At 34.8% G+C, this 24,476-nt stretch overlaps 1 protein-coding gene across 7 annotated transcripts in view; it reads right to left on the reverse strand.

Annotated features, from left to right (window-relative positions):
• IKZF2 (IKAROS family zinc finger 2) overlaps positions 1 to 24,476 on the reverse strand; it is a 149,504-nt gene that overhangs the window by 34,238 nt on the left and 90,790 nt on the right. For 6 of the 7 annotated variants that reach the window (XM_019727022.3, XM_019727024.3, XM_074312718.2 and 3 more), the window contains 2 exons: positions 20,764 to 21,030; positions 14,372 to 14,539 (listed from right to left, as the gene is read on the reverse strand). In XM_019727022.3, coding sequence (XP_019582581.2) covers positions 14,372 to 14,539; positions 20,764 to 21,030 — 435 coding nt within the window. The remainder of the gene's footprint in view (positions 1 to 14,371; positions 14,540 to 20,763; positions 21,031 to 24,476) is intronic. The other variant, XM_019727025.3, reaches the window with a different exon arrangement.

Genomic DNA, 24,476 nt, shown 5'->3' on the forward strand with positions numbered 1-24,476 from the left:
TCCTTGACTCACATACCAGGATCAAGTAAGAAAATAAAAAGAGAGGGTGGAGGTTAGCTTAAAAAAAAAAAAAAAAAAAAATCTCATAAAAACAGTGTGCTGTGCCCTTTTGGACACTGAGTGAGCAATGAAATTGGCATGCCGCCCTTCCACTTCTGCCATGGAGTTCCAAACATGCCAGGCCTGCAGACTCAGCGATGTGAAAGGGGAAATGTGAAACGCCACAAGTTCAGACTGTCCACACCAACATCCACATAGGGTGCAAAACGGTGACAGTAAATGTGGGAATGAGGACAGTGTCTGCAGAAGATTGAGAAGAATGAACGAGAAACAGATCCACGATTCTTGCCTATTTCTTTAGAACTCCTGGGAATAGAAAAAAGTAAAGAGGAAAGTTTCCAACAGTAAACTGATCTAATAAATGCCTTTGCGCCAAAATGAAGAGCTACATCAGATGAGTATGTGTTACTGAAGAAAGATTTCTTTTTAATAACTCCTTCTGGAGATACATGTTTGGAATTTAAAGAAACTTGACTACTGCTACTAGAAAATAGTCCATTTAAAATACGCTATCATGTACATTATTTAAATTATTTAATTTCTTTTATAAGGAACATATAGGGTAAAATATATAATGATTATTTGTCTGGGAAAAAAAAAAGGTGGAAATCCCATGAATTATCTTACCAGCTGACCTGACTGAAAGTGGCTTTTCCCTTGTAATCAAATTTCAATAGTCAAGGTCTTAAGTGTGTGTTTTAAGAGTTGGAAATGATGATACTAATCCCATCCCCTCTCTACAGTGTTTATTGTAAAGCATACTGTACAAAGAAAGAACCAAGGTCATCAGTATCAGGATTTGAAGGGTGAAATCAGCATAGCACCGTCTTGCAAATCATGTGTGCAACTGACACAGCTTATGTAATTATCAGGGTAATCCACCTCTATCAACCACCTCCAGGATGGAAAGGGGAAGTAGAGGGTGGGGAAAGTTCACACTTGGGAGATCACCCAGAAAGTGGGCCAGGTGCCAGGTCTACAATCAGGTGAAAACAGTTCCTTCTCACTCAGGAAGCCTGCAGGACAAATTATACTACACTTAATGCCCCATCACTATTATGAATGAGCTGCATTAGATTCAATTTCTGAACCAGCATAATTTAATCCAATATGTCTATCATATAATGGTCCATGAATTAGTATTTTTTAAACGGATCTCTTTGGTAAATCTGGTAGAAAAGTCATGGTGCTCAGGTTTTAAAATTATATCAGCACGAAAATAACTGATGATGATAATCTTTAGGCCAAGTCCTATTTTTTTTTTTTACTCGACTCATTTCACAAAATAATCAGTACTACTAATACCCAGAGGTCTATGACCTGCAGCAATTCCATGTTATACAAATCATTTCCTATGTAATATAAAGGTACTTATTTATGTACTTTTTTCTGGAAGTCACCTCAAAAAATAAAGTGAAGTAATTCTGAAGTAAACATTGAAGGGTTGGTGGAAAAATCTACGAGAAAAACAAAAGAAAGAGTAGAATGCAAGGGGAGCGACAAAGGAAGATAATTTAAATAAAACAAGATGGGAAGAGGGTGTATTAGTAAAGAGTGAATGATTACAAACGCTACATGCACTTTAGAATACCTTTTAGTTTAATGGAATTCCTGATCAGTCAGCAATTTAAGGAAGTGATGTGGCTGTGGTAGTGAATCCTTTAGTAAGAAATGACTATATTTGAGGGCATATCATTCTCACGCCGGATTAACACACTATCCCATCTGACTTAAAACTAGAACATTTGACAATAAGTCGTTTCTCTAACAATATGGTCAAAGGTTAGCTCTATCTCAGTCCAAGCCAGATGTTACTTTTGAACTTCATTTTTAAGAAACATGAAGATAAGGAGAAAGCTATCTCTTCTTATGAGTTTCTCTGCGAGCACCGTGTTTCCCCGAAAATAATACCTAGTCGGACGATCAGCTCGAGTGCATCTTTTGGAGCAAAAATTAACATAAGATCTGGTCTTATTTTTATATAATATAACACCAGGTCTAATAATATAATATAATATAATATAATATAATATAATATAATATAATATAATATAATATAATACCGGGTCTTATATTAATTTTTGCTCCAAAAGACACATTAAAGCTGATGGTCCAGCTAGGTCTTATTTTCGGGGAAACACGGTATGTAGTATATACCTTCAAAATGCCTGTTGGTTGCTTTAACATTCTACTAAACGTGAATATCCAAATATATTCAAAAGCAGAGTGAGTCATAACATTTTATTTTATAGGTATTTTCTCATTAATAGATACAGGCATAAATGAACAAAACAAACCAGAGTTTTTTAAAAAAGGCAAACTTTTAAATGAGTTTGCAGCAATGTGCTATTTAACTGATATGTTCGTTAAAAATCAGTATTAGGAACAAATATAAGCATTCAGTATTTCTCAGCTATTTTTAATGGATAAAATAAAGTCCTTGAAAAATGAGACTACAGTCCTTATATAAAAGGAATAAAAATGTACAATGAGGCAGAAGTTCTTAACAGATGGATATCTACATGGTACATCTGGTCCAGTTCCTTTTTATAGGACAAAACAGCTTTAAATTGACAATTAGACATAAAAAACAAAGTTCTTAAGCTGAAAATTGTCAAACATTGAATAGGTTATAAAGTAGTGTTGTAAAAATCAACATTCCTAAGGTGTTTGGAAATAAACTAGATTCTTGTTCAGAAAAATATAGGCTTACTGACCCGAAGTTAAAAGAAGACTTTGACACTAGAAAGTTCCTCCAATAGCTATTACTCCAGGGTTATGCGATACAGATATATAGTCACGCACAACATAACAATGTTTCAGTCAACAACGGACCACATATAAGACAGTGGTCCCATAAGATTATAATGGAGCTGAAAAACTCCTACCACCTAGTGATGCCGTAGTCACCGTAATTTTGTAATGCAACACATTACTCACGTGTTTGTGGTGATGCAGGTGTAAACACACCTGCGCTGCCAGTACCATGTTTCCCCAGAAATAAGCAAGAATTAATATAAGACCCAGTCTTATTTCACTATAAGACTGGGTATAATATAATGTAATGTAATGTAATGTAATGTAATGTAATATAATATAATATAATATAATATAATATAATATAATATAATATAATATAATACAATACTGGGTCTTATATTAATTTTTGCTTCAAAAGACACATTAGAGCTGATGGTCCAGCTAGGTCTTATTTTTGAGGAAACACAGTAGTGTATAAGGATAACATAAGATTACAGTAGTAGGCTATACCATGTAGGTTTGCATAAGTTCACTCTATGATGTTCACACAACAACGAAATCACGTAACGACACATTTCTCAGAACGTATCCCCCATTGTTAAGCGGTACATGACTGTATAAGGTAAACTATTTTTACGAAGTATTTTGTTTTAGGTGATATATCCAACTAAATAATTATATCACATACTAAATACTGGTTTACTTGAAAGCAAAGGTTTTACTTAGAGTTTTATAGCAGGTCTTAAAATCACGAAGTAGTTCTTATTTTCTTAAAATAAGATGAACAAAAAGATCAGAAACACTGCGCTGATCTGCTTATTTAAGGATTTTTTTTATATATCTTGGTACAATACTTTAGTGTTACTACAAACAAGCATTTTAAAAATATGCTAATGTTGAGGACTATTTGGCTTTTTAGGAATACGACAGACAAGGAATGTTTCTTTGAAACATCTGAATTTTTTATTTTTGAGTATTCTAAAAATATTCCATCTTTATGCAATAATTTTTTGTAATATTTTGACTCCAGTACAAGCCAACGGCCAAAACTGAATTTTACATATGGCATAAAAACATTTGAGACTGTGTGAAAAGCATTCTTATTTAATATTTTCTCTTTATAATTTATACAAAGAAATTTACAACATATATTATGTAAGTTTCCATATATTAGAAACACATACTCTTCTGTTTTAAATATTTAATTTGGGCACAGCATTAGAGTATGTGAGACATATATCAGAAATATTAATTAGAAAAAAAATATGTATTCTACTTCCTCCTAGATTTAAAAGATAACAAGTATGCTAAGTATTACTTTGATTAATAGGGGTCCAGGGCTTAATTGAAACACCATTTCCCCAGTATATTGGGTATAATAAAAACAAAAGGAATAATATATAACATTTGAAGCAAACTAACCAAATTTCTAGGAATGAAAGGAATATAATTACTTGTTAAACTGAAAATTTTAAGAGACAAAACTAATTAAAAACATTTTTTGTAGCAGGCGCAGATTGAATGATTCATCATTAAAAACTCAGAAATACTATGTTATGTTATAAATTTATATAAAGCAAATTAGATGATTTGAATGGTAAATCTTAAGATTAAGGAATAGAGAGTTTAGAATAGAAACTAGTACCTTTTATTTTCTCACAACCTTATATAATGTATAAGGTTGGGCCATGTTCATAAAAGTGCAATTTATTTTCTCACCGGGCTAAAAATCTGACTATGATCTTCAGCTGATATATTGTTGATGATATATTCCAAATCCTTATTTCTCTCTCTTTCCCCTCTCCTCCCAGTCTCTTTTAAAATGTCATTTAAATTTCAGATGTAAAAAGATATGTTTACTTTTTTTGTTTTTCAGCCATTCATTTTGTTTTGAATGTTGCAAAGGGACAAAAGTAGAAAGAGGGTTGGGATTACCAGACATGTTTAAATTTAGCCAACATAATTGCAATGAAATAAAGGAATTCTAATGAAATGTCCAGCATCAAGGCAAATAAATTAGCTCTCAATAACCCATAACACATGAAAATATTTTAAAAAATCAAACATGGATGATTGTACAAATAAAACTTAGATTGTCTCATTTTATTTTTTATTTCTTGAATACAAAATATTTAAGAAATAGTATACAGCACTGCTATAACCGAAGTAAGAAAGGCTATGATTTCTTCCATCACTATTTTAAGAAGTAGGAAATAAAATATAGGAGTTGACAGGAATTATCTGATACTAAAAAAAAAAAAAAATTATCTGCAATTGGTCAGGTATATTTCCAGAAATAATAAAATTACATTCTTAAAAAAGCATTGCTAGAAAATAAACTTTACCATGGCAAACACTGGTAAACACTCCCAAAGTATTTTTGCTCTCTAAAGGGGTCTGATTTATTATTTGTAAAACTGGGCATCCTTTCAAAATTTTTAAATGTTATCAATGACTGTAATCAAAATTTAAAACATGCACTCAAATCAAATAATCAGGGTTTTGTACACTTAAACTCATTTCTTATTCCGTTGTGAGGAGAAATTCAACATTGTTTTACACTTCTCCTGCTGGTTTTCAGCAAGACAAAGGGAGCTTTTTCAAAAAGTATTTATTAAAAGGGTATATATTTTGAAAGAACAAACTGTGGAACAACAAGTGGAAAATCAGAAACTGTCTATCTCTTAGATTTAGGTTAGCAGATAGTAGCAGAGAGGTAGTATGGGCACTGGGAAGAACATCTGAAAACTTCAACTTAAAACCTATTCCATTTTATGCAAATCTATTTTAAAAGTTAAAACAAACTACAATAAACTGTAAAAAAAAAAAGTGGGGAATGAGGACCACTCTTTTACTCTTTAAGGCTTGGTCATAGTAACTGATCAGCAGCAAAGCCCCGGGAGAAAAGATAACACGTTGTATTTAGCATCCTATAATATTAGTAACACAAGGAGACTAGAAGATAAAATTAAGTGACTTGAGGAAGTCACATAGCTAGTTTGCAGTGAGCCCATTCTAAAACCTAATGTCAACTTCTTCACTTCCAGATGGTATTCTTTTTTCTCTATCATTTGAGGTAATAACAGAGTTAAAATGTTATAGGATAAACATACGAGGCTGTTATCATTTATCCCATAGCAGAGAATCGATTTTGGAGTCTGAATCCGGGCTCTGCCTGTGTGACCCCTCTGTGCCTCAGTCTCCTTAACTGTAAAATGGGAATTATAATAGTGAGAAGCTCTCTTTTGACTGACTACCTCTCCATTCCTTTTGAAAAACATACTGATGGGTGAATTCCCGAAACACTGAATTCCTGGCACTCGTAGGCCCCTCTTTTGTATATCCACATAAACACTTCCAGGAGTTGGATTTTGGAGTTGCTAAGAGTCAGTTATAATTCTAGTCACACCTACTTATGCCAGCTGCACCTCTTATTATAGTTATGTAAATCATTAAAGTATCTATATTCCCATGAAATAAAACTAATTTTGCCACTTAGGAAAGATGCAATAAAAGTGAGTTGATTAAAACAAAGAAAGCTAAAGAATTGGAGGTGGGCAAAGACAAAAATTAGTGAGAATATAGACATATAGAATCTCACAGAAACCTAAGTGTACAACAATACTGGGCTCATTGTTCCTAACCTATGAGACAAAAAAATTTCAAAACTAAAATACAGTACTAGTATAAAGAACTGCAGTGATAATACTACAGAACACAATAACTAAATAAAACAAAACAATGAACAGCCATTACCCAAAGTGGGGGAGGAGCAAAATACTTTGTACTAATAATAATATTCATAAAAAACAGAAATTAGAATTAAAATCATTACATTACACTTAATGCTCTATACTACTTATTTTAAGCACTAGTTCTTCAATTTTAGTCCATCTGTGGCATAAACACTTTTCCGTCTCCATAGCCATTTTCACCCCTCTTTACTCTGCTCCTACATAAAGCGAATTCCTGTTGGCGTCATCAACAGGGTCCTTTGTCCTCTGGCTTCTGTTTAGGGACAGTTAATGTGAGGCCTCAGCAAGAGACAGGTAGGTGGAAAGAATGAGGTCAAGGTGTTTATTCCTCAGCCATAGGTTTGGTGTATATATGCCTCTATGGAAGGTCAGTGTTCAGGACTGTCTTCTTCCTCTCTTCAGTCCAGTGACCTCTCCCCTCCCTTGCCTCTTCAGACATGGGGTCCTAGTGACATCCTACTATTGCTAGCCTCAGAGTGCTTCTACTGTCCTTTGTTGGTTTCCTTTATGCCTAACCATTCTCTTGCAAATATTAGTCCTTTTACGGATGTTTCCAAATTTTCCCCATTTGAGGGTCTGGCTGCTTTCCAGTCAGGAATGTGATTGATAGTTATAGATAGCAGGAGTGGCCCAAGGCCCAAGTCAATCAAAACAACATTTTGCCATTGGGTTGCTCATGTGAGAAGAGAACAGCACGGCCTTCTTACCGGGGAGTTAATGGAATACTGGTAATTCTAGGCATGTGCGGGAACATGACCGTGCAAATTGTCACTGGTGGTAGCATGGAATGAAGTGCCGCTGCAAGGTAAGGCTTCAGGCTGAACTGACAGTGGTGGGGTGTAGTGTGAAAACTGTAGTATGACCTGACTACTTCTGATGCTGCTAAGGAGGAGACAAAGGAGAAAAAACAAACTGAAAGCCTTGAATGCTCACATCAGAGCAGAAGTAAAATATCAGAAAGTTTCTCCGTCAGGTTTAAGAGTCCTTATTTACTTAAGCCTCAGGGCAAATAAGGATGAAGGCCAACTCCAGAATCGGATTTGAAGGCTTATGGAACTGCTATGCTAAATAAAATGGGTAATACTAATATTACTGGTCTTGGTAGTGGAACAGTGATGGGGAATAGTTGAAACATGGGATGGTACTATCTGATCAAATGCTGAAGAGGCTCAGAACGTTGAATCTTCAAACACTCTTGAAACGTCTTTACCAAAAACACCATCCTCCTCACTTCCCACCTTTCCATCTACGGAAATCAACATTTTCACAAATGAATATTCCCAGATAGTAAGAAGACTTCCAAAGAAGAATCAGCTGAGGCAGGAACCCAAAGGATGGCAATTCTGTTCAGGACTCACTCCTGTTACCCTCAAGCTCATAACATGTTAGATCTTAATATAGCCAAAAACCAAGGCCTGATCCAGGAGGTGACAGCCTATACACTGAAAGGATGGAAAAATGTTGCCAATTTATATCAGCAGCAGTCTAGCTAGCATATAAGGGAATGAAATGGATTGATTCGAAGGGGTTTAGAACAAGAAGATGAACTAAAATGAGATCAGGCCACATTTATCAATACATGTACATTCATCTGAGATTTGGGATTTAACGTATTGCTTTGAGCAGGTGGGATTGATTGATTAATTGAATCCTTGATTCAATGCTGGCTTACATAGTAAAAAATTGAAATGCCAGAATTTTCCTGGCAGACCAAAGTGGAAGAAGTCCAAAAGCTCAAGTAAGTAAGAATACTGGAAAGGATCTATTATGAATCACCCTGTTCAGCCTTCCTCTACCCATCCACTGGCCAGGCCTGTGGGACACTCCCTTCGCCAAAGAATTATAGTGGTGAGGAAAGAACCAGCATGCTTGAAAAGCTTTGTGTTAACTATCTTTTCTAGGCCATAGAGAACAATGATAGAGGCTGCAAACAGAACTGGGCTCCCTGATTTAAATGTATATAATGTGATCTCCGCGTGACAGAGGGTATGTGGTAGGAATAAATTTCAGGAAGGTTCACTTACTTTAACAAGGCATAGGAATGAGGTGATAATCAGAGCATTTTGTGCCATAGGGTGCTATGGTGATGGCTAATCGATTATGGAGTCCCCAGGAATGGAACAGATGGTTACACTGAAAAGCTGGTAACTGACTTACAGAGACAGGAAAAGACTAACTCTCTTGGGCAAAAATCCAACTTTGGTCACCATGGTAGGATTTGTGATCTCTTATCCACTCTCTAAACCTAAATCTATTCACAGACCCAGTCACATAAGTTTAGGTGGAGACTCAGTCACTGTCACGAAGGGCCCTGAAACCTGGCCAAAGATTTAGAATCACCTGTGGCCATTCATGATGGTGACTGCACATTGGGAAAAGGAAAATACCAAGTCCTTCCAGAGGTTGTCAGATCTGTTAGATTAGCTCAGAATTGACATTAATTCCTGGAACCTAAAATGCCATTGTGGCCCACGGGTCAAAGTGGGGGCTTACAGAGGTCAAGATATATATGGAGACATCACCCAAATCCATCTCACAGTATTGCAGGAATATATACATTTAGTAATGGGAAGAATCCTTATGTTGGTCCTCTGACCCATGGAGGAAGGGCTATGTGAAAACCAAGAACAATGCTGTCCAATGGCACTACAAGTTGTATGAAATTTTAAATTTTCTAGTAGCTCCATTTTTAAAAGGTGGAATTTTAATATATTTTATTTAATAAAAAATATCATTTCAACATGTGACCCTCTCCATGTTTAGGTGCTTAATAGCCTAACTTGGCTAGTAGCTGCCATATTGGAAAGCACAGCCCTAGAACTACCACCTTTCCTAAAGTACTAGTGAACTAAAACTGAAAGATGCTGAGGTGGTGATTCCTACTACATACCCAGTTAAACTGTTTGCTAGGCTCACGTAAGACCTAGACGGTTCTGTGGAGGGATGCAGACTTAAGCACATCATAATGCCAACTGTTGATGGTGTTCTAGCTGTAGTATCTTTACTGGATCATAATAACATAGCCCCTGACACCAGGTATGAAGCTATTAACAATTTCTTTTAAAAATAATTCCTTATCAACAAAGATAATCAGAAGCAGTTTGCCTTCACATTGCAGGAACAGCATACTTTCACTATCTTACCTTAAGGTTAGGTCAACTCTCCTCTCTTTGTCATACTATAGTCCAAAGAAATCTTGTTCATCTTGACATCCCACAGAACATCAAGCTGGAACATTACATTCATGGTATTATACTGATTGGACTTGATGAGCAGGAAGTAGTAAATACCTAAGATGCCTCGGTAAGATATATGCTAGAGGACAGGAGATAATCTCCATGAAAGTTCAGCGACTTGCAGCATTGCTGAAATGTTATGGGCCTAGTGGTCTGGGCATGTTGAAATTGATCCTCTATAGCAAATGACAAATTACTGTGCCTTGCGCCTTTCATCGTGAACAAAAAGGCACACATGTGGTACCCTCTTTGGATTTTGGAGGAAAGCTATCCCACATTGGGTATACTGCTCTGACACTCAACGGAGTCGGTAATCCACAAGGTGGCCAGTATTGAGAGGGCTGGGGCAAGAAAAGGATCTGCAGCATACCTCTGCTGTGATGAATGCTTCCTATACCTTCAGCTCTAAGATCCAGCAATGCGGTGAACTTTGGAAATGTCTGTAGCAGACAGAGATGGGGTCAATAAAAGCCTCAGAGTGCAGATTCTTTGTTTGGAGTAAAGGTATGCAATCTTCTACTAATAACTATCCTACATTTGAAAAGCTGTTTCTAACTTGCTCTTGGACTTGGTTTAAGACTGAGTACTGGGCCATGGGACCCCACATGAGTATGTGGCCCAAACTACACAAAATGAACCAGGTGTACCTGACTTGACATAACATTTAAAAAGATGTGCACAAGAGCAATGTATTACTAAATGAGGCTGGGACCATGCAGGTTTGGGAGGCCCAAGTAGCTAAGGTCCCTGATACTTGCTATTACTACTTCACAATCTCCCCACAACCCACAGCTGTGGCCTCATGGGGTGTCCTCAATGAACAATCCATAGGGGATGAAACTGTGTGGATGGAGCTGGTAAATGGATTGCATGTTATTTGATAAGAGCTGTGACCCGTGTTACAGCTCCCCTGAGGGGGCTGGGCCTGAAATACAGGAGTGATAGGATACCCCCAGCAGAGCGGCAGACTGTACACTTGGCACGGAAGGAGAGATATCTGAGGTAACAAAACATGGCACGGCCATATGGTCAAGGCCTTGGAAGAATAAGACTGGGAGGCTGACGACAGAAGATGTGGGAGAGAGTTACGTGGATGAACGGCTCAGAACTGGTACAAAGTGTGATGACCTGTGTCCCGTGTGAATTTCCTCCACTGTGGAAAAGGCTCTCAGTGATCTGGACAAGATTATCTGATGGGTGTCTCAAACCAATCAGACAATCTATGTTACGCATGTTGGTCAGATTCTTTACATAGCTACTCTGGTGCTTGCTCAAGTAAGTGGCCGATGTACAAAGTGACAGTTGGAACAGGGATAGAAACGATGTATGGATTCAACAGCGCAGACTTTCCCCTCTCTGTGATTGATTTCACTACCACTGCTGAGTTCACAACTTCCTAATGCTGAGACCCTGATATGGCACCATTACTGGGGGGGAGGGGGTTAACCTGTCAATTGGTGTCAGGCAGGTTACACTGGAATCCTTCCAATATGAAGGAGGGAGAAATTTATGCTTAAAGGAAGTAATAGATACTGGGACATAGATTTACCTCCCCTTCCTTTGAAACTTTTGCAGGCTTCACTATACATGGATTTAACAGAATGCCTTATCAATTACCACGGTATTTTTTTAAATACTGCCTTCAACCAGGAAATTCAATGGACTCAAACCTATATACTATTTTACTGGTCATATCTCATGTCCTATCATCCAGACCTATCTGGCTAAATGGAGTGGTAAAATAGCCTACTAGTGGAGCAGTCCATGTGTATATGGTTGCCAAAAGGGAGAAGTCTGGGTGTGTTCTATAGTTCTACAGGATATGACATATGCCTAAAACCATCTCCTCCACAGCCTCAATGCGTGAGTCTGAGAACGAAGAGATTAAGGTAGGAGTGGCCACAGTACAAATATAGCAGGTAACTACATTAAGTTAAAGGATTTTTACTTCCTGTGCTGAAATGAATGAAATCTTGAGATTGGTGGTTCTGGAGCTCTCCGTGCCTAAGGGAATGTTTCCACAAGGGATCAGAGTTGAGGTACTGTTGTTGTAATGGAAGCTGACACCACTCCCTGACTCTTTGAGGCATCTCAATCAAACTGCTGAACTACAGGGAGAGAAGTGGGCCATTGGTTGGTTATTTTTTTCTGAGTATTAAGATGAGTTTGGGTTGTTGCTGTATGACGGGGCAAGAACAACTATGTTTGGAACTCAGGACACCTCTTAAAAAAAAAAAAAAAGAAAAACTTGGTCAATAATCCTGGTTATTGGAAAACTGCAATAATCCAAGAAAGGCAGGACCACTCGATACTCAGAAATTGTCGAAATTAAGGTTTGGGTCACCCATTAGATAAAAAAATCTATCCAGCCCAGGTGCTAAAAAGAGGGTAAGGGGAAGATCCTAGAATTGATAGTGGAAGAACACTGTAATGACCAATTTGAGCTTTCTGACCAATTAGAGAAGCATGGACTTTAACAGCTGTATGTTCCATCTACTATGAAAAACATACGTGATGGCTAACATTTTAGATTCCAGTTGAAAGGATGACTGATTTGATAACATCCCTTGATTGACGAAGTAGCTAGATGACACCCCTCTCTCTCACTCATCACTCCACTAAACTTGCTCTAATGAGCCAGTCTGAATATGCTGTCTATATATCTGCAAAAATCATGGCTTGATATACCAAATTGCAAAATCATCATGATTGCAGTTATAGGGACCTTTTTTTTTTTTGAACCTCAAAGCAGCAATATATTTGTTTACAAAATATACAGTTTCACAGAAACAGCTTCACTTTATACACACAAACTTTACAGTTACATAGGACAATGTAAATAATGTTAAGGATCTGGCCTAGCCAAAGCCAATGGGAGTGGCCTACTTTGGAGTGACATTTTCCCCTCCCTTCACTTCATCACCCACCAACTAGGCACCCCTAGATGGGCCATGGCTAATTTGCATAAAGAAGCTGATTGTAGCTGCCCAGCTTAATCTAACACAAAAACCAAGGTGTCTTGACTTGTTACACACGACCCATAGATGTAGATCTATTAAAAGAATTAAAAGGAAACCAAGGAAACTAAAATCCGAGATGAACATCGAAGGCCTTCCCGGGGCATCACCAGGCATTGAATCTTCTAAGAATATAGCAATCCCCACGTAAAGAAACGTGTACACTAAACCATGGTATTAAAAGCAACACACTTTTATGAAGAATAAAACAGACATGGGAAGAATTTTTGCCTCAACTTTATGCAGTAGGTATGTTAAAAATCTATGTTGTATATAATCCTTGATCAAGTCATAATACTTTAATAAGCCAGAGTACATGGATAGCTAAAGAAATAACTGTCATGTCTTAAAAGTAACTTTCAATAAAGAATATTTTTATAATAAAACCATACCACTTTAAGATCATTTTCATAGCATAATTTCAAAATAAAATACAAAATTCCATAGCTGGAAATAAGTGAATTGTATTGAATCAGGGAAAAAAGTAAACTATATACTTAAAATATTTTGTTTTAATGTTTGCATTAATTTCATTTTTCTGTAACTGCCCCAATTTGAGTTAATGTCTAAAACAGTTGTATATACTTCACATTCATGTTAAAAAACTAGGTAAAGCCTAAGGCTTATTAATAGGAAAAATGTAAAGAAAGATAATGCAAGCATTAACTCAAAATCCACAGCACTCTCTAATATCATATGTAAATGTAGGTGAAAATATCACTTCTATCATATTTTCATATTAAAATGAAAATTTAATGTGTCGTGGATAGATGGAGCATATAAAACTTGCTTGAGAGAGTATTCTATATTAATTTTTCACCTTTAACTTCTTGGTTATGGCAACTCATGTAATAATCAAATGAGATTAATTCAGATTTCTAATCATTCTCTTTCATGTACTATGTTCTAGCATTTTAAAAAATCAGATTTATTCCAGATTTTTAATGATAATTTATGAAGCAGAGGAAAGTTGCATACAGCATCCAGTGACTATAGTTCAAGAGTTAAAGAAACAAGGGGAATTAAAAATGAAATATGACATACTCTAACAGCCAATTTTCTGATGAGCATATTTTCAAATTTAAAAATAGTAATATTTGATTTCCCGCTGAGGTACCAGCCTGGGCAGTTATATCAGTCACAAAATATCACAGCTTTCATCTCCTCTATGGTAACATCAGCATGTAACTATGATATTTCACTAGATTTTTCCATTGTCATTGATTAACTGTAATGACTGTGCTAATAATTATAATATTAAAAAACATGGAAAACTTATGTAACAGCTGTTTCCTTCACTGGCTTGAAATAAGAGACTCTTCAGTTGCCATTGCTCCTTTTTACCAAGTCTGTAAGTCTAAAAGGGATGGTTCACATGCATCCTACAAGATTTATCAGTTATTCAATGTACACAAATAAAAAATATTGTCTAGCTCATTCCTAACTAGGTACCAAAGCTCTTAAGTTATTTTGTATTATTCTGTAGCACATCGCCCAAATTCTCAAATTTTAGCTTTCTTCTCAAATAGTCGCTGACACTTACCAGAGTGGGTCCTGAGGTGTCCTGTGAGGGCGTCCCTTCTTCTACAGGCATAGCTACAGAAAGGACATTTGAACGGCTTCTCTCCAGAGTGTAACTTTATGTGTCTCAGAAGGTTGCCCTTCTGAGTAAAAGAAGCTCCACACTGGTTACAGTGGAAGGGACGTTCTCCTGTGGAAAGGAAAAGAGGTGAGAAAGACCAAGTAGGTTATGTACAAAGTGACTAATTCACCGTTAACTAGAGCCAGTGCTCTATGCTGAGGAGATTCATCTCCCTCCTAAGACTTCTAACCTCTTTCTTCCTAGAATTTGCTTTGCTAATACAGTCTCAAACTTTACCTCAAGTGTAGTTTCCCTCTTCATATAAATTTTACAGGATTCCTGTCATTGATTCAAAAGAATAACAATGTTGTTCAATTGGTTGAACTAGGTGACATCACTTGACTGTCCTTACTGGTTGCTTTGTACATACAATATTTCAGACCTCATAATAACATTAGTAGCCAGGTATCTATAATTTCAATTTGCCAATGAAGAAATTGAGATTCAAGTATCAAAGTATGTGATTATAGTCACAGAGCTAGTAAGTACTCGAGCTGGTAATTGAATCTTGGTCAGTTTCACTATATTTTGCTCTCTTTACTGCACTATACTCTCTTTAAAAATTACATAAATTTTGAGTTGAAAGGGACCTTTAGGCTAAGGGATCTCTCTCATTTAGCTGATAATTTTCTTATAAGGGGACCAAAGAGGTTCAGTGAATGAATCAGGTTACAAAGCTCATTACCACAAAATCTCCAAATATAGCTCAGATCTCTCTCAGTTTCCCTAGTCACTAACAGTAAAACCTTTGGCAAAATTCCCTTATATAGTCAGGGAAAAGCCATGAAAATTATTCATTCAGACATTTTCTGTATATTCTTTTTGTTGTAAAAATCATTTGTTTGATAGGAAACTTTTTTCCTATTATTGATATTGCTATAAAACTGTTTAAACTGTAATTATCAGTCTGTTGCCATCAACTAGCTGTCACCAATGTCACCAAACATGAAAACATGTAGGTGATGAAACAGTAAAATGGGCAAGTGGATCAAATGATAACATTAATCAAACCATGAAAATAATATTTTAAGTGTGTCTATCTCTAAAGATAGACATGAAATATATTATAAATTAATATATAAATAGTACAAATACATTAAAGCTCAACATTTAGAATAAAAATAAAATTAAGAAATAATTTCCTTTTGGTTGAACTGGACCATTTCTGTATTTGAGGTGAGATGATTACAATTTTGATAGTTAAAAAATTTTTTTTGAACTGAATTGTCATGTTTCGTATCTTTAACTGAAACATTCATAATAATAGTGAATAATGAAACCTCAATATTTTGGGGGGACCTTTAATATAATACAAACTCAGCAATTCTTTTTATTAAAGAAAGCTAGGAAGCATAAAGAAGATAAACTGTGGTCCCTTTCTAGCAGCTGCAACTACACATTCTATCATATAGATTTGTTATAAACTAAAGAAAATGAAAAAGTAGATACATCAGGTGTATCTCAAATTCTATAGTACTTGCTCATTTTGGAACTTAATGACATGCATACCAAAAAAGTGTAATCTCTGTGTGCATAGCAATAGTTAAGGATTTTTTTCCTTAAGAAATCTGTAGATCTTACGAGCTAAGTTTACAAATTATCCTATACTGATAAATTAGGTTAAAAAAATTATCCATCACGTTAAGGTTACCTTAATTTTATCTTAGTTAACTTTTTTTAATCATTTGGTAGAACTCACAGATTAAGTCAACACTAAATACAGCTTAAGAGAAATATTTTATCTAAAACCTCTCATATGAAGTCTGACAAAACAGTCAATGTTTTAAAATAAATGTAATATTGGTAAACCTTTTTTTATTTTACACATACACACACATAAAAGTTAATTCTTTGACTTTTTTTTTTCAATGCAATAGCAGTCTAAAACTTTTTAAAATCGGGATTTTCTACCCGCTACCCCTACCACGGAATTAGTAATAAAAAGTAAAAAGGAGGTACTTTCTTCATGAAATTAACTCTTCAGACAGTATGAAAATAGCAGATGTAAAGTATAATTTTCACTCCAAATATTTTACTTTTGAAATCTGTCTATGTGGGGTTTCCCAGGCAAGTAACAAATTAGGATGCAATAACTTTAAAACAAATTAAATTAGGGTAGTAAACAAAAACATTTGAAATCATGTTTGCCTTTGGAATATGCTCCAGTTATGTTAATTACATTTTCTTTAAGCCTCCTACAATTGAAATATTTTAAAATTTATAATTTAGAGAACTGAATTTAATAATGCTTTCAGAATAATGCTAATCTAAAAAAGTTAATAATAAGGACACCTCTTTTTAAAAATATTTTTCTAATTCACCTAATTGAACTTTATGAGACTAATGACGGGGTAATTTAGTTTTTACATTTACAAAATATTCCAGATTGCTTCAAATGCATTTTAACAAGAATTGCTTCTGAATTTATACAATTATCCTTAAAGGTGTAGGAGAAAGGAAAAGGCGTCGGGGTATATCAGGAAATACTGCTGTGTTGCTGAGTGCATGTATGATCTGAGTGTGGAGGCATTTGCTAACCATGTTCCCATGGCCATGAGAAGAAGTAAAGAAAGAAGCATGATGAAGGTGAGCATTTTGGACAAGAAGGAAGAGGCAATGTTAATAATTACTTTGATTTCAATCTGATGAACCTTTGAGAAATACTAATCTGCTTTACATGAATTAAGTTTTGATTTTTTTTTTAAATTCTTGGACACTAATTCTATGGCTTTATCATTTTGGGCTGAAATACGCTTAACTATGCGTAATGTCTTGATTATGTAAATGACAATTATTTCAACAATCCTCTGTTTTTTTGCCTGTGTTCCACACTAAATCTAGTGGAATTTTAGTGGAAATCCTCAACAAAACTGCTGTTGGAGACAGGGATGAAAACAGAGTTTAATTTATGAGACTTTTTTAAAAAAGTGTACATAATGATATTCCAGGAATAATCCAAATGGAGGAGATATAGCCAAATCTGTTTAATAAAAAATAAAAAGAAACAATATTTTTTTCTAAAACGCCATCCCTGTAAAATGTGAGCAATCCTCTTAATATTGTGTATGTAACTTGAAACAATACATCTCAATTATTTGTTATAATTTTTTTCTTTAATAAATAGACTGTATCAATTGGTCTTTTTGGAGTTAGTTTAGACCTTGCCTGAAAAAAAAAATGAATCATATTCTTTTTGAAATGTAAATAAAAGCAAATTTCAGAGGAAAAAACACAAATTTACTAAACACGTTAGTGACATTATAGAGTAATCCAATTAAAAAATATCAGAGTAAGCTATTATATCTGTGATAACTCCCTTTGTGGTGGGCACAAAAGTCTAGGCTAACAACTTTGGACCTATGGAAACAATTAAGACGTAGCCAAAGTTACAAAGATGGGAGTACTCTACCCCAAAGAGGAGTAAAATTAAGGATATTCTGTATTTATAATGTTGGTATCAATTCATGTTTATGCTTGAATTGATTTACTACCCTTCTTTTCTTCTCCCTGTATCCCCAGTGAAGAATGCCTGGAGTATCCAATGACAATATTACCTGATTACCTACTAAAGTAGCAATACCAAAGAAATAACACCAAGTAATTAATAAGACACTGCAATTGGCACTTTAGTAGGGTATGAAAGAGAGAGAAGAAGTGACTTAGATCTGATACTCCATGTCATTTCAATGAATTGGGTGGTTGTGTATCTTTTTTCACTATCAATTTTATATTAATATTTTGTGAGCTAAAAACAGACACATATGTTTACCAAAGGCTTTATAAGTATTTAAGACCGTGCCTTTATACTAGCTATAAATAACTGATAAGCATGAGAACTTCTAAAATAAATACAGTAGTTCATGGTATTAAGGAGAAAACATTTAGCTAGTGACTAGATTCTAACTGCATTTTTTCAATCTAGTTTAAATTAAAGAAATACAAGTAGACTTTCTATTCTCATAGTACTAAAATGGAGTAGAAAATGTCATGACCCACTCAGATGTATAAACTGGGACATCAGAAATACATATAAAAATAGCTAATTTAAAGATGTATCATAATTTCAAGGTCAACAATGTGTGGAAGGTATCCCAAGCTCCTCTATGAATGGCTGTTGCCTTTAACCTTCCAGAATTGAGGACAGTGTAACACTTTTCACAATACTCCAATAAATATTTATTAACAATAAAAGCTCACAGAGTTGCAAGAGTACTTTAAATGGTTTAGTCCATTTTCCTTGCCTTTACTAGTTGAGTGAATCTCCTATTCCTAGGACTTATGGAAATCTGTGTAACTATCCGGAAACATTTTCCATGTAAATTAGATGATTTCAGAATTAAAACTATTCAACTCAACTACTGTAGTAAATATCAAATGGACAGTATAGCAGAGTTGTAATTATAACTGTGTTTACAAACGAACAATCCTCATGAAAATCACTGCAGATACAGTGAAACACTGATTAACCTAAATTTTCAAGAGCGCATCTTTGAATTTTCTCAACTCAGCCCAGAAAAGTTTATTGAAAAAATCTTACAAAAATTGTTTTTTAAAAAATATACTTTTCAGCCTTAAAAAGAACACTATATGTAATTTAACTGACAAGTCTTTAGACTAATTTTGTTTATCCTGTACGTTGCTAGATGGGAGAAGTGACATTTGAATGAGTGTTAATCTTCCTTAATATAATCACTCCGAGATAATGAAGACATTATAACTTTGTGGAATTCTTTTAGAACTGCAATTAGAATTATTTCATGAGCATAAAAGAAAAGCAAACTCATCATTTTACAGTCTTTTCTTTTCTTTTCTTATCACATATAGTGTCCAAGATTGATCTTTCCACTTTTCCATGAAACATTTTTAAAAATTAAAGGAACAAAAGACATTTGCACTAGTAATATAAATATTACTATAAAATTTTAAATACACATTTTAGAAATGTTATTTATAAAGGAAATTCAAAACAAAAAATAAAAATATAACTGACTATGGTTAGAATAAGGGTATAGGCACTAAAGTTGTTGATTTTTATTAGAATAACACTGATTTTAATGTGTAACTTCTTACTATAATTTTTAAAGTATCAGACTTACAGTAATACCGCATCAAAACATGTATTGACATACCAAGCATAGAATATTTGGACAAAATCACTCTGGGCATCATAAAACCTTGGTTCTAACTATGTAAGGGATATGAGTAAGTCACTTGACTGTTTTGGGCTCCAATTTCTTCATATGTAAAGGAGAGGTCTGCACTAAAAAGACTTCAATGTACCTTGTATCGCTCATGTTTTAAGCACCTACTTATTAAATTGATTATTTAAAATTCAATCTTTTAAATCACTGTATTTATTATAATTTTCTCTTCTAAAGAGTGTCATATTTTAAAACTGAATGTATTAGTTATTAATATTTTGCTATATACTACTACTTCTGCATTATTGTTAAAGTGATCATTACCTTTAAATCAATTTTCATACAAACTTGAAACTTTTTCTAATAATCAATCTTTTTAAAGAATCAATCTCATTTGTTTTTGTTGTTTGGGGGTTTTTTAACAAAGGATTTGAAGAGATTTAAATAAAGCCTCCTACTCTGGCTGGTTTTTACATTACTCAAATGTCTAAAAGTATATTATATTAACCTGAGGTGTCTTTTCTCACCTTATTTCATGATTACAGACTCATAACTGCACACCCACCACCCTTTGTTATACCTCATTCCTACATACCTCCTTGCTAGATTTATAACAAAAAATTACAGGAAGTTGGTAAATTTCTCAAACTAGGGAAAATAAGCATCTACCTACTACAGAGACCCATGGTAGGCAAAGATTGATTGGAAATTGTATTCCAAGACGTTAACTAGATAAGGTGAAAATGATCCACCCCCATATAAATGCATGAGTACAATTTTATAACGTAAACTTTTAGCTAGCAAACTGTATTACCTGCCCATGGGTATGGTAAAATATGTATAGAAATACAAAAAGATTAAGTTACACAATGAAATTCTCCTATAACTTTTGAACCCTTATCATATTATTGCTATATTAAGAACTGTGGAAACTGAATCCCAAACTTCTTTTCTGATATGCTATTCAGATTTGAAGGCTGGAAGTCAAGACCCAGGCTACTCTCTGCTTTTCAGCAATCCAATACTAGCAGAATTCTGAAAAGGCAGTTTCACCATTGCCACCCCTGAATAAAAAGGAAAGAGAATAGATGTCAGGTAATATCAACATCAGATGTCACAGGCAGTCATCAGGTTATTCTTTCAGCTGCTTACCAGTGTGACTCCTTTTATGTACCATAAGCACATTGGGCCCAATGCAAACCATGCCACAGACGTCACATTTCAGTTTACCATTCGGAAGCCGGATTCCTCCCTCGCCTTGAAGCTCCTGGACTTTCCTGTTGTCTGCCACCTCGCTGCTCTCAATTAGGGGTTCTTCTAGGCTGCTACCCTCATCATGGCCCCTGATCTCGTCTTCTCGGCTCAGGGGTTTCCTGTCACACTCTTCATCACTCTGCATTTCTAGCTTTACTGAATTTGCTGCAATTGAAAAAGAAGAAGACATTTTAAATGCATGTTATGTGGTGTCACCTACATCGCTCTTCCACCCACCGCCATTCTATTAACATGGTTGAGAATGCAGTATTGCGTAGAATACAGTCCATCTCCAATGCAATGTTAACACATACTGTACTCTGATGTTAATATTTTAGAGAAGCTTTGGCATGAAAGTGGAGATGGCTCAGGAAAGCTCCAGGTAAACAGAATAACACTTGATCGCTGCACCCATTTACTTCTTTAACTCAGTTATATACTTTTAAAGCAAGTCTCTAAATAATTCTTGTATTGGCTTTCGAGTTTGTCACTAAGGCTACTGAGACTCAGGTAGGATTATGGAAGAGACAAGATTAGACACCGCTTAATCCACTGAGCCATACCTCTTCTTAACGTAACAATCATTATATAGGTATATACACTTCACAGTCTGTCTTTCATATCAGAGTACGTGTGTAAACCTGCTTCTGAACTAAGCAAGAGAAATAACAGGATATTACTCTAGCAAATGTCTTAAGACACATGAAGGCACCTGGTCGAGGCAAATATCCTAAAATCAGACTGAACACATATTCAGGTGAGAGCTGTATAAATGGAGGGCAGAGTACACACACCTCACGTACTCTTGAGGTACTCTGCCTTTTTTTCCTACATGAAAAAACTTCTCCATGGAACACATTCGTCTGCAAATCAAAGTAATCCAGCTTTTAAATGTGCGCACCAAAAAGCAGTGAACGACAGGAATGGCATAGCATGCGTGCACGCACTTGTGACTGTTAAGAAATTTCATGCCTTCTGTTTGCTGTTTTTGGATCATCCCACAGAAAAGTTGGAATTTTGTGAGCACAGCCCTCATTCTGGATTGCTGACAGAGTCTTTTCACAAAGCAGAAGCAAGTTTTAAATGAATACCAAGTTTTTGTTTTGTTTTGTTTTTTATCCAGTGATCTTGAAAATTTCTTAAGAAATCATATCAAAGTTACGGAGCAAAACAAATTATTTGCTATTACTTGAATAGAGGAAATATTTTCATAAAAAGGAAGTTCTCCGTACTGCAATTGTTTTCTTAGAGAAACCACACATTCTGAGATTTGTCATTAGTACTTATAACACGGAGTGCTATCGAAAGGGCTGTTCCCCATTCCCTCCTTGGAACGCCCCTGTCAACTAGGGCCAGAGTGGTACAATGAGGAGGTCACCGGATTTACTCCTGAGGACGTGGCTCTGGTACATACTGGCTTGGACATTTACTAGCAGTACAATCTTGAACTACTCATTCAACCTCTGACTCTAATATCTTTCATTTGAAAAGTGGAGATGAACTCAGACTCCAGAATAAAGTTGGGACAGAAGAGTTGAACTATGAAGAGGGAGGATCCTATAACCAGACTGCCTGGATTTGAACATTAGCAATGGTATTTAGTACAAGCACTGTCACCTTCTACCAGTTACTTAAGTTCTCTACGTCCTCTATTGAAATGGGATTCACTTCCTAGAGCTAATGTGAGCATTAAACGAGTAAATATAGAAAATGGACTCAGCTATTATTTTTTTCTGGACATACAGTGCTCTTTTGCGTAAGGAGACTGTGAGGATCAATTAACTTCTAGTATGTAAACTACTCTGAGATCTAAAGGGATAGATGGCCTTCCTGGCCCCATCTCTAATAGAGCATATCTACTACTACATTGACTTTTACCATATTTACAAATCAGAGCAGCTTTACTGATTTTGAAAAGCGTAGGGACACTACTTTATCCATCTTACTATTCCCAACAAAATCGAGAAATCGGTGGTGGCATATTGGAGGTACTTCAGACAGCGTTCAGTTAGATGTTGTACTTAATGGACTGAGAATTTTCTTTCTTTAAACTTGTTTTATATGTTTAAAGAATTCATGAACATAGTAAAAGAAAATAATCAATATAAAGACTAAAAAATAAAAATCCTCTTCTATCCAAACTTCACGATCCCTCAGTTCTGGTCTCAAATGCAACCATTATCGTCATTTTCTCCTTCAGTATTGTGTATGTAGACGTATGTGTGTGTATATGTAGTCTCTCTTTTTTACATATATTGGACTGTACAATTCATCTGACTTTAATTTCACTTTAATCTTTAATATCTGTTTAATATTTTTTCATATTAGTACACAGAAACCGACACTGCTCTTTTTAATACCTGCACAAATTTCATTTTACAAATGTACTGTACTTTATTCATCCAGTTTCTGTCAATAGAAATTTAACATTATTTCTTATTTATTTTTATCATAGACATTGTATATCATACCACATAGAGCTGTCAATCTGATAATAACTAGCATTTTATTCTAGTTTTTAATCTGCATTTTTTATTGAGTGGGTTGTACATCTTTTTCAATGTTTAATTTTTTTTTGAGAACTATCAAAGTTCTTTGCCCATTTTTCTAGATTGTCAGTCTTTTCTCACTGAAGTTAAATGTTTATATACTAAGTAACTTAGCCCTGTGTTTGATATGTTTTGCAAATATTTTCGTTTATCTTTTTATTCAAAGGTATTTTTTTTGGCATGCACGCTAATTGTATATTTTGAATTTTTTAAGTTTACAATACTGCTTCTGGATTCTGCATCTTGCTACAATAGGTTTTTCCATATTCCAAGAAATTATCCCATGGTATTTTTTTCTGGGAAGGAAAATTTTTCAAATCCAGGTAAAACGCTATTTGGTTACCATATGTAATCCCATATTTCACTCATAATTGTCACATAAAGGAAAAATTCAGAAGAAAACAAATGAAAAGTATGACTTTAATATAGCATTACTTCATATACCAACCTATAAGCAAATTGTCCCATACATTTATTTTAAGATGTACTAAAGATTACAAACTTCACAGCAATAGCATCATTTATATCCCTAGACGAGTCAACAACTTATAAGATACATTTAATGACTGTAAAGTCTACCAGCATTCCATTTCAGGAACTGCGGAAATGTATAGCTAAAGGAGTAGTTTTTGAGTCAAACTCTGGGCCTCTTAAATTTCCAAATAGCACAGAATTATGGGAATATGACTTGATGTTACATTAAATTATCATATTTTTCCTAGTGCGAAAACTGTAATATGGACATCAAAATATAATATCAAACATGGGTTAAAATGTCATTTTAAAAATGACTGGATATTACAATTATAGTTAGAACTTGAAATAAATATCCACAGAAGACTATATTTGAAATAAATATCCAAAAAGAAGTATGTATTTGCTAGAACTGAAATACCACAAGAAAAGGTAAACAACAATAATCTTTTCTCTAATGATATTATACTCTAAGGAACTATATGTTTATCAAGTATGAAGGAACACACTATAGCTATACTGACATAGTAAATCAATAAACTGCAAAACATTCTAATATATACACATCATAGATTAAATTTTGGATAT

Source organism: Rhinolophus sinicus, chromosome 17 (genome assembly GCF_057876585.1).
Source record: "Rhinolophus sinicus isolate RSI-liver-muscle chromosome 17, RSI-T2T, whole genome shotgun sequence".
Lineage (NCBI taxonomy): Eukaryota > Metazoa > Chordata > Mammalia > Chiroptera > Rhinolophidae > Rhinolophus > Rhinolophus sinicus.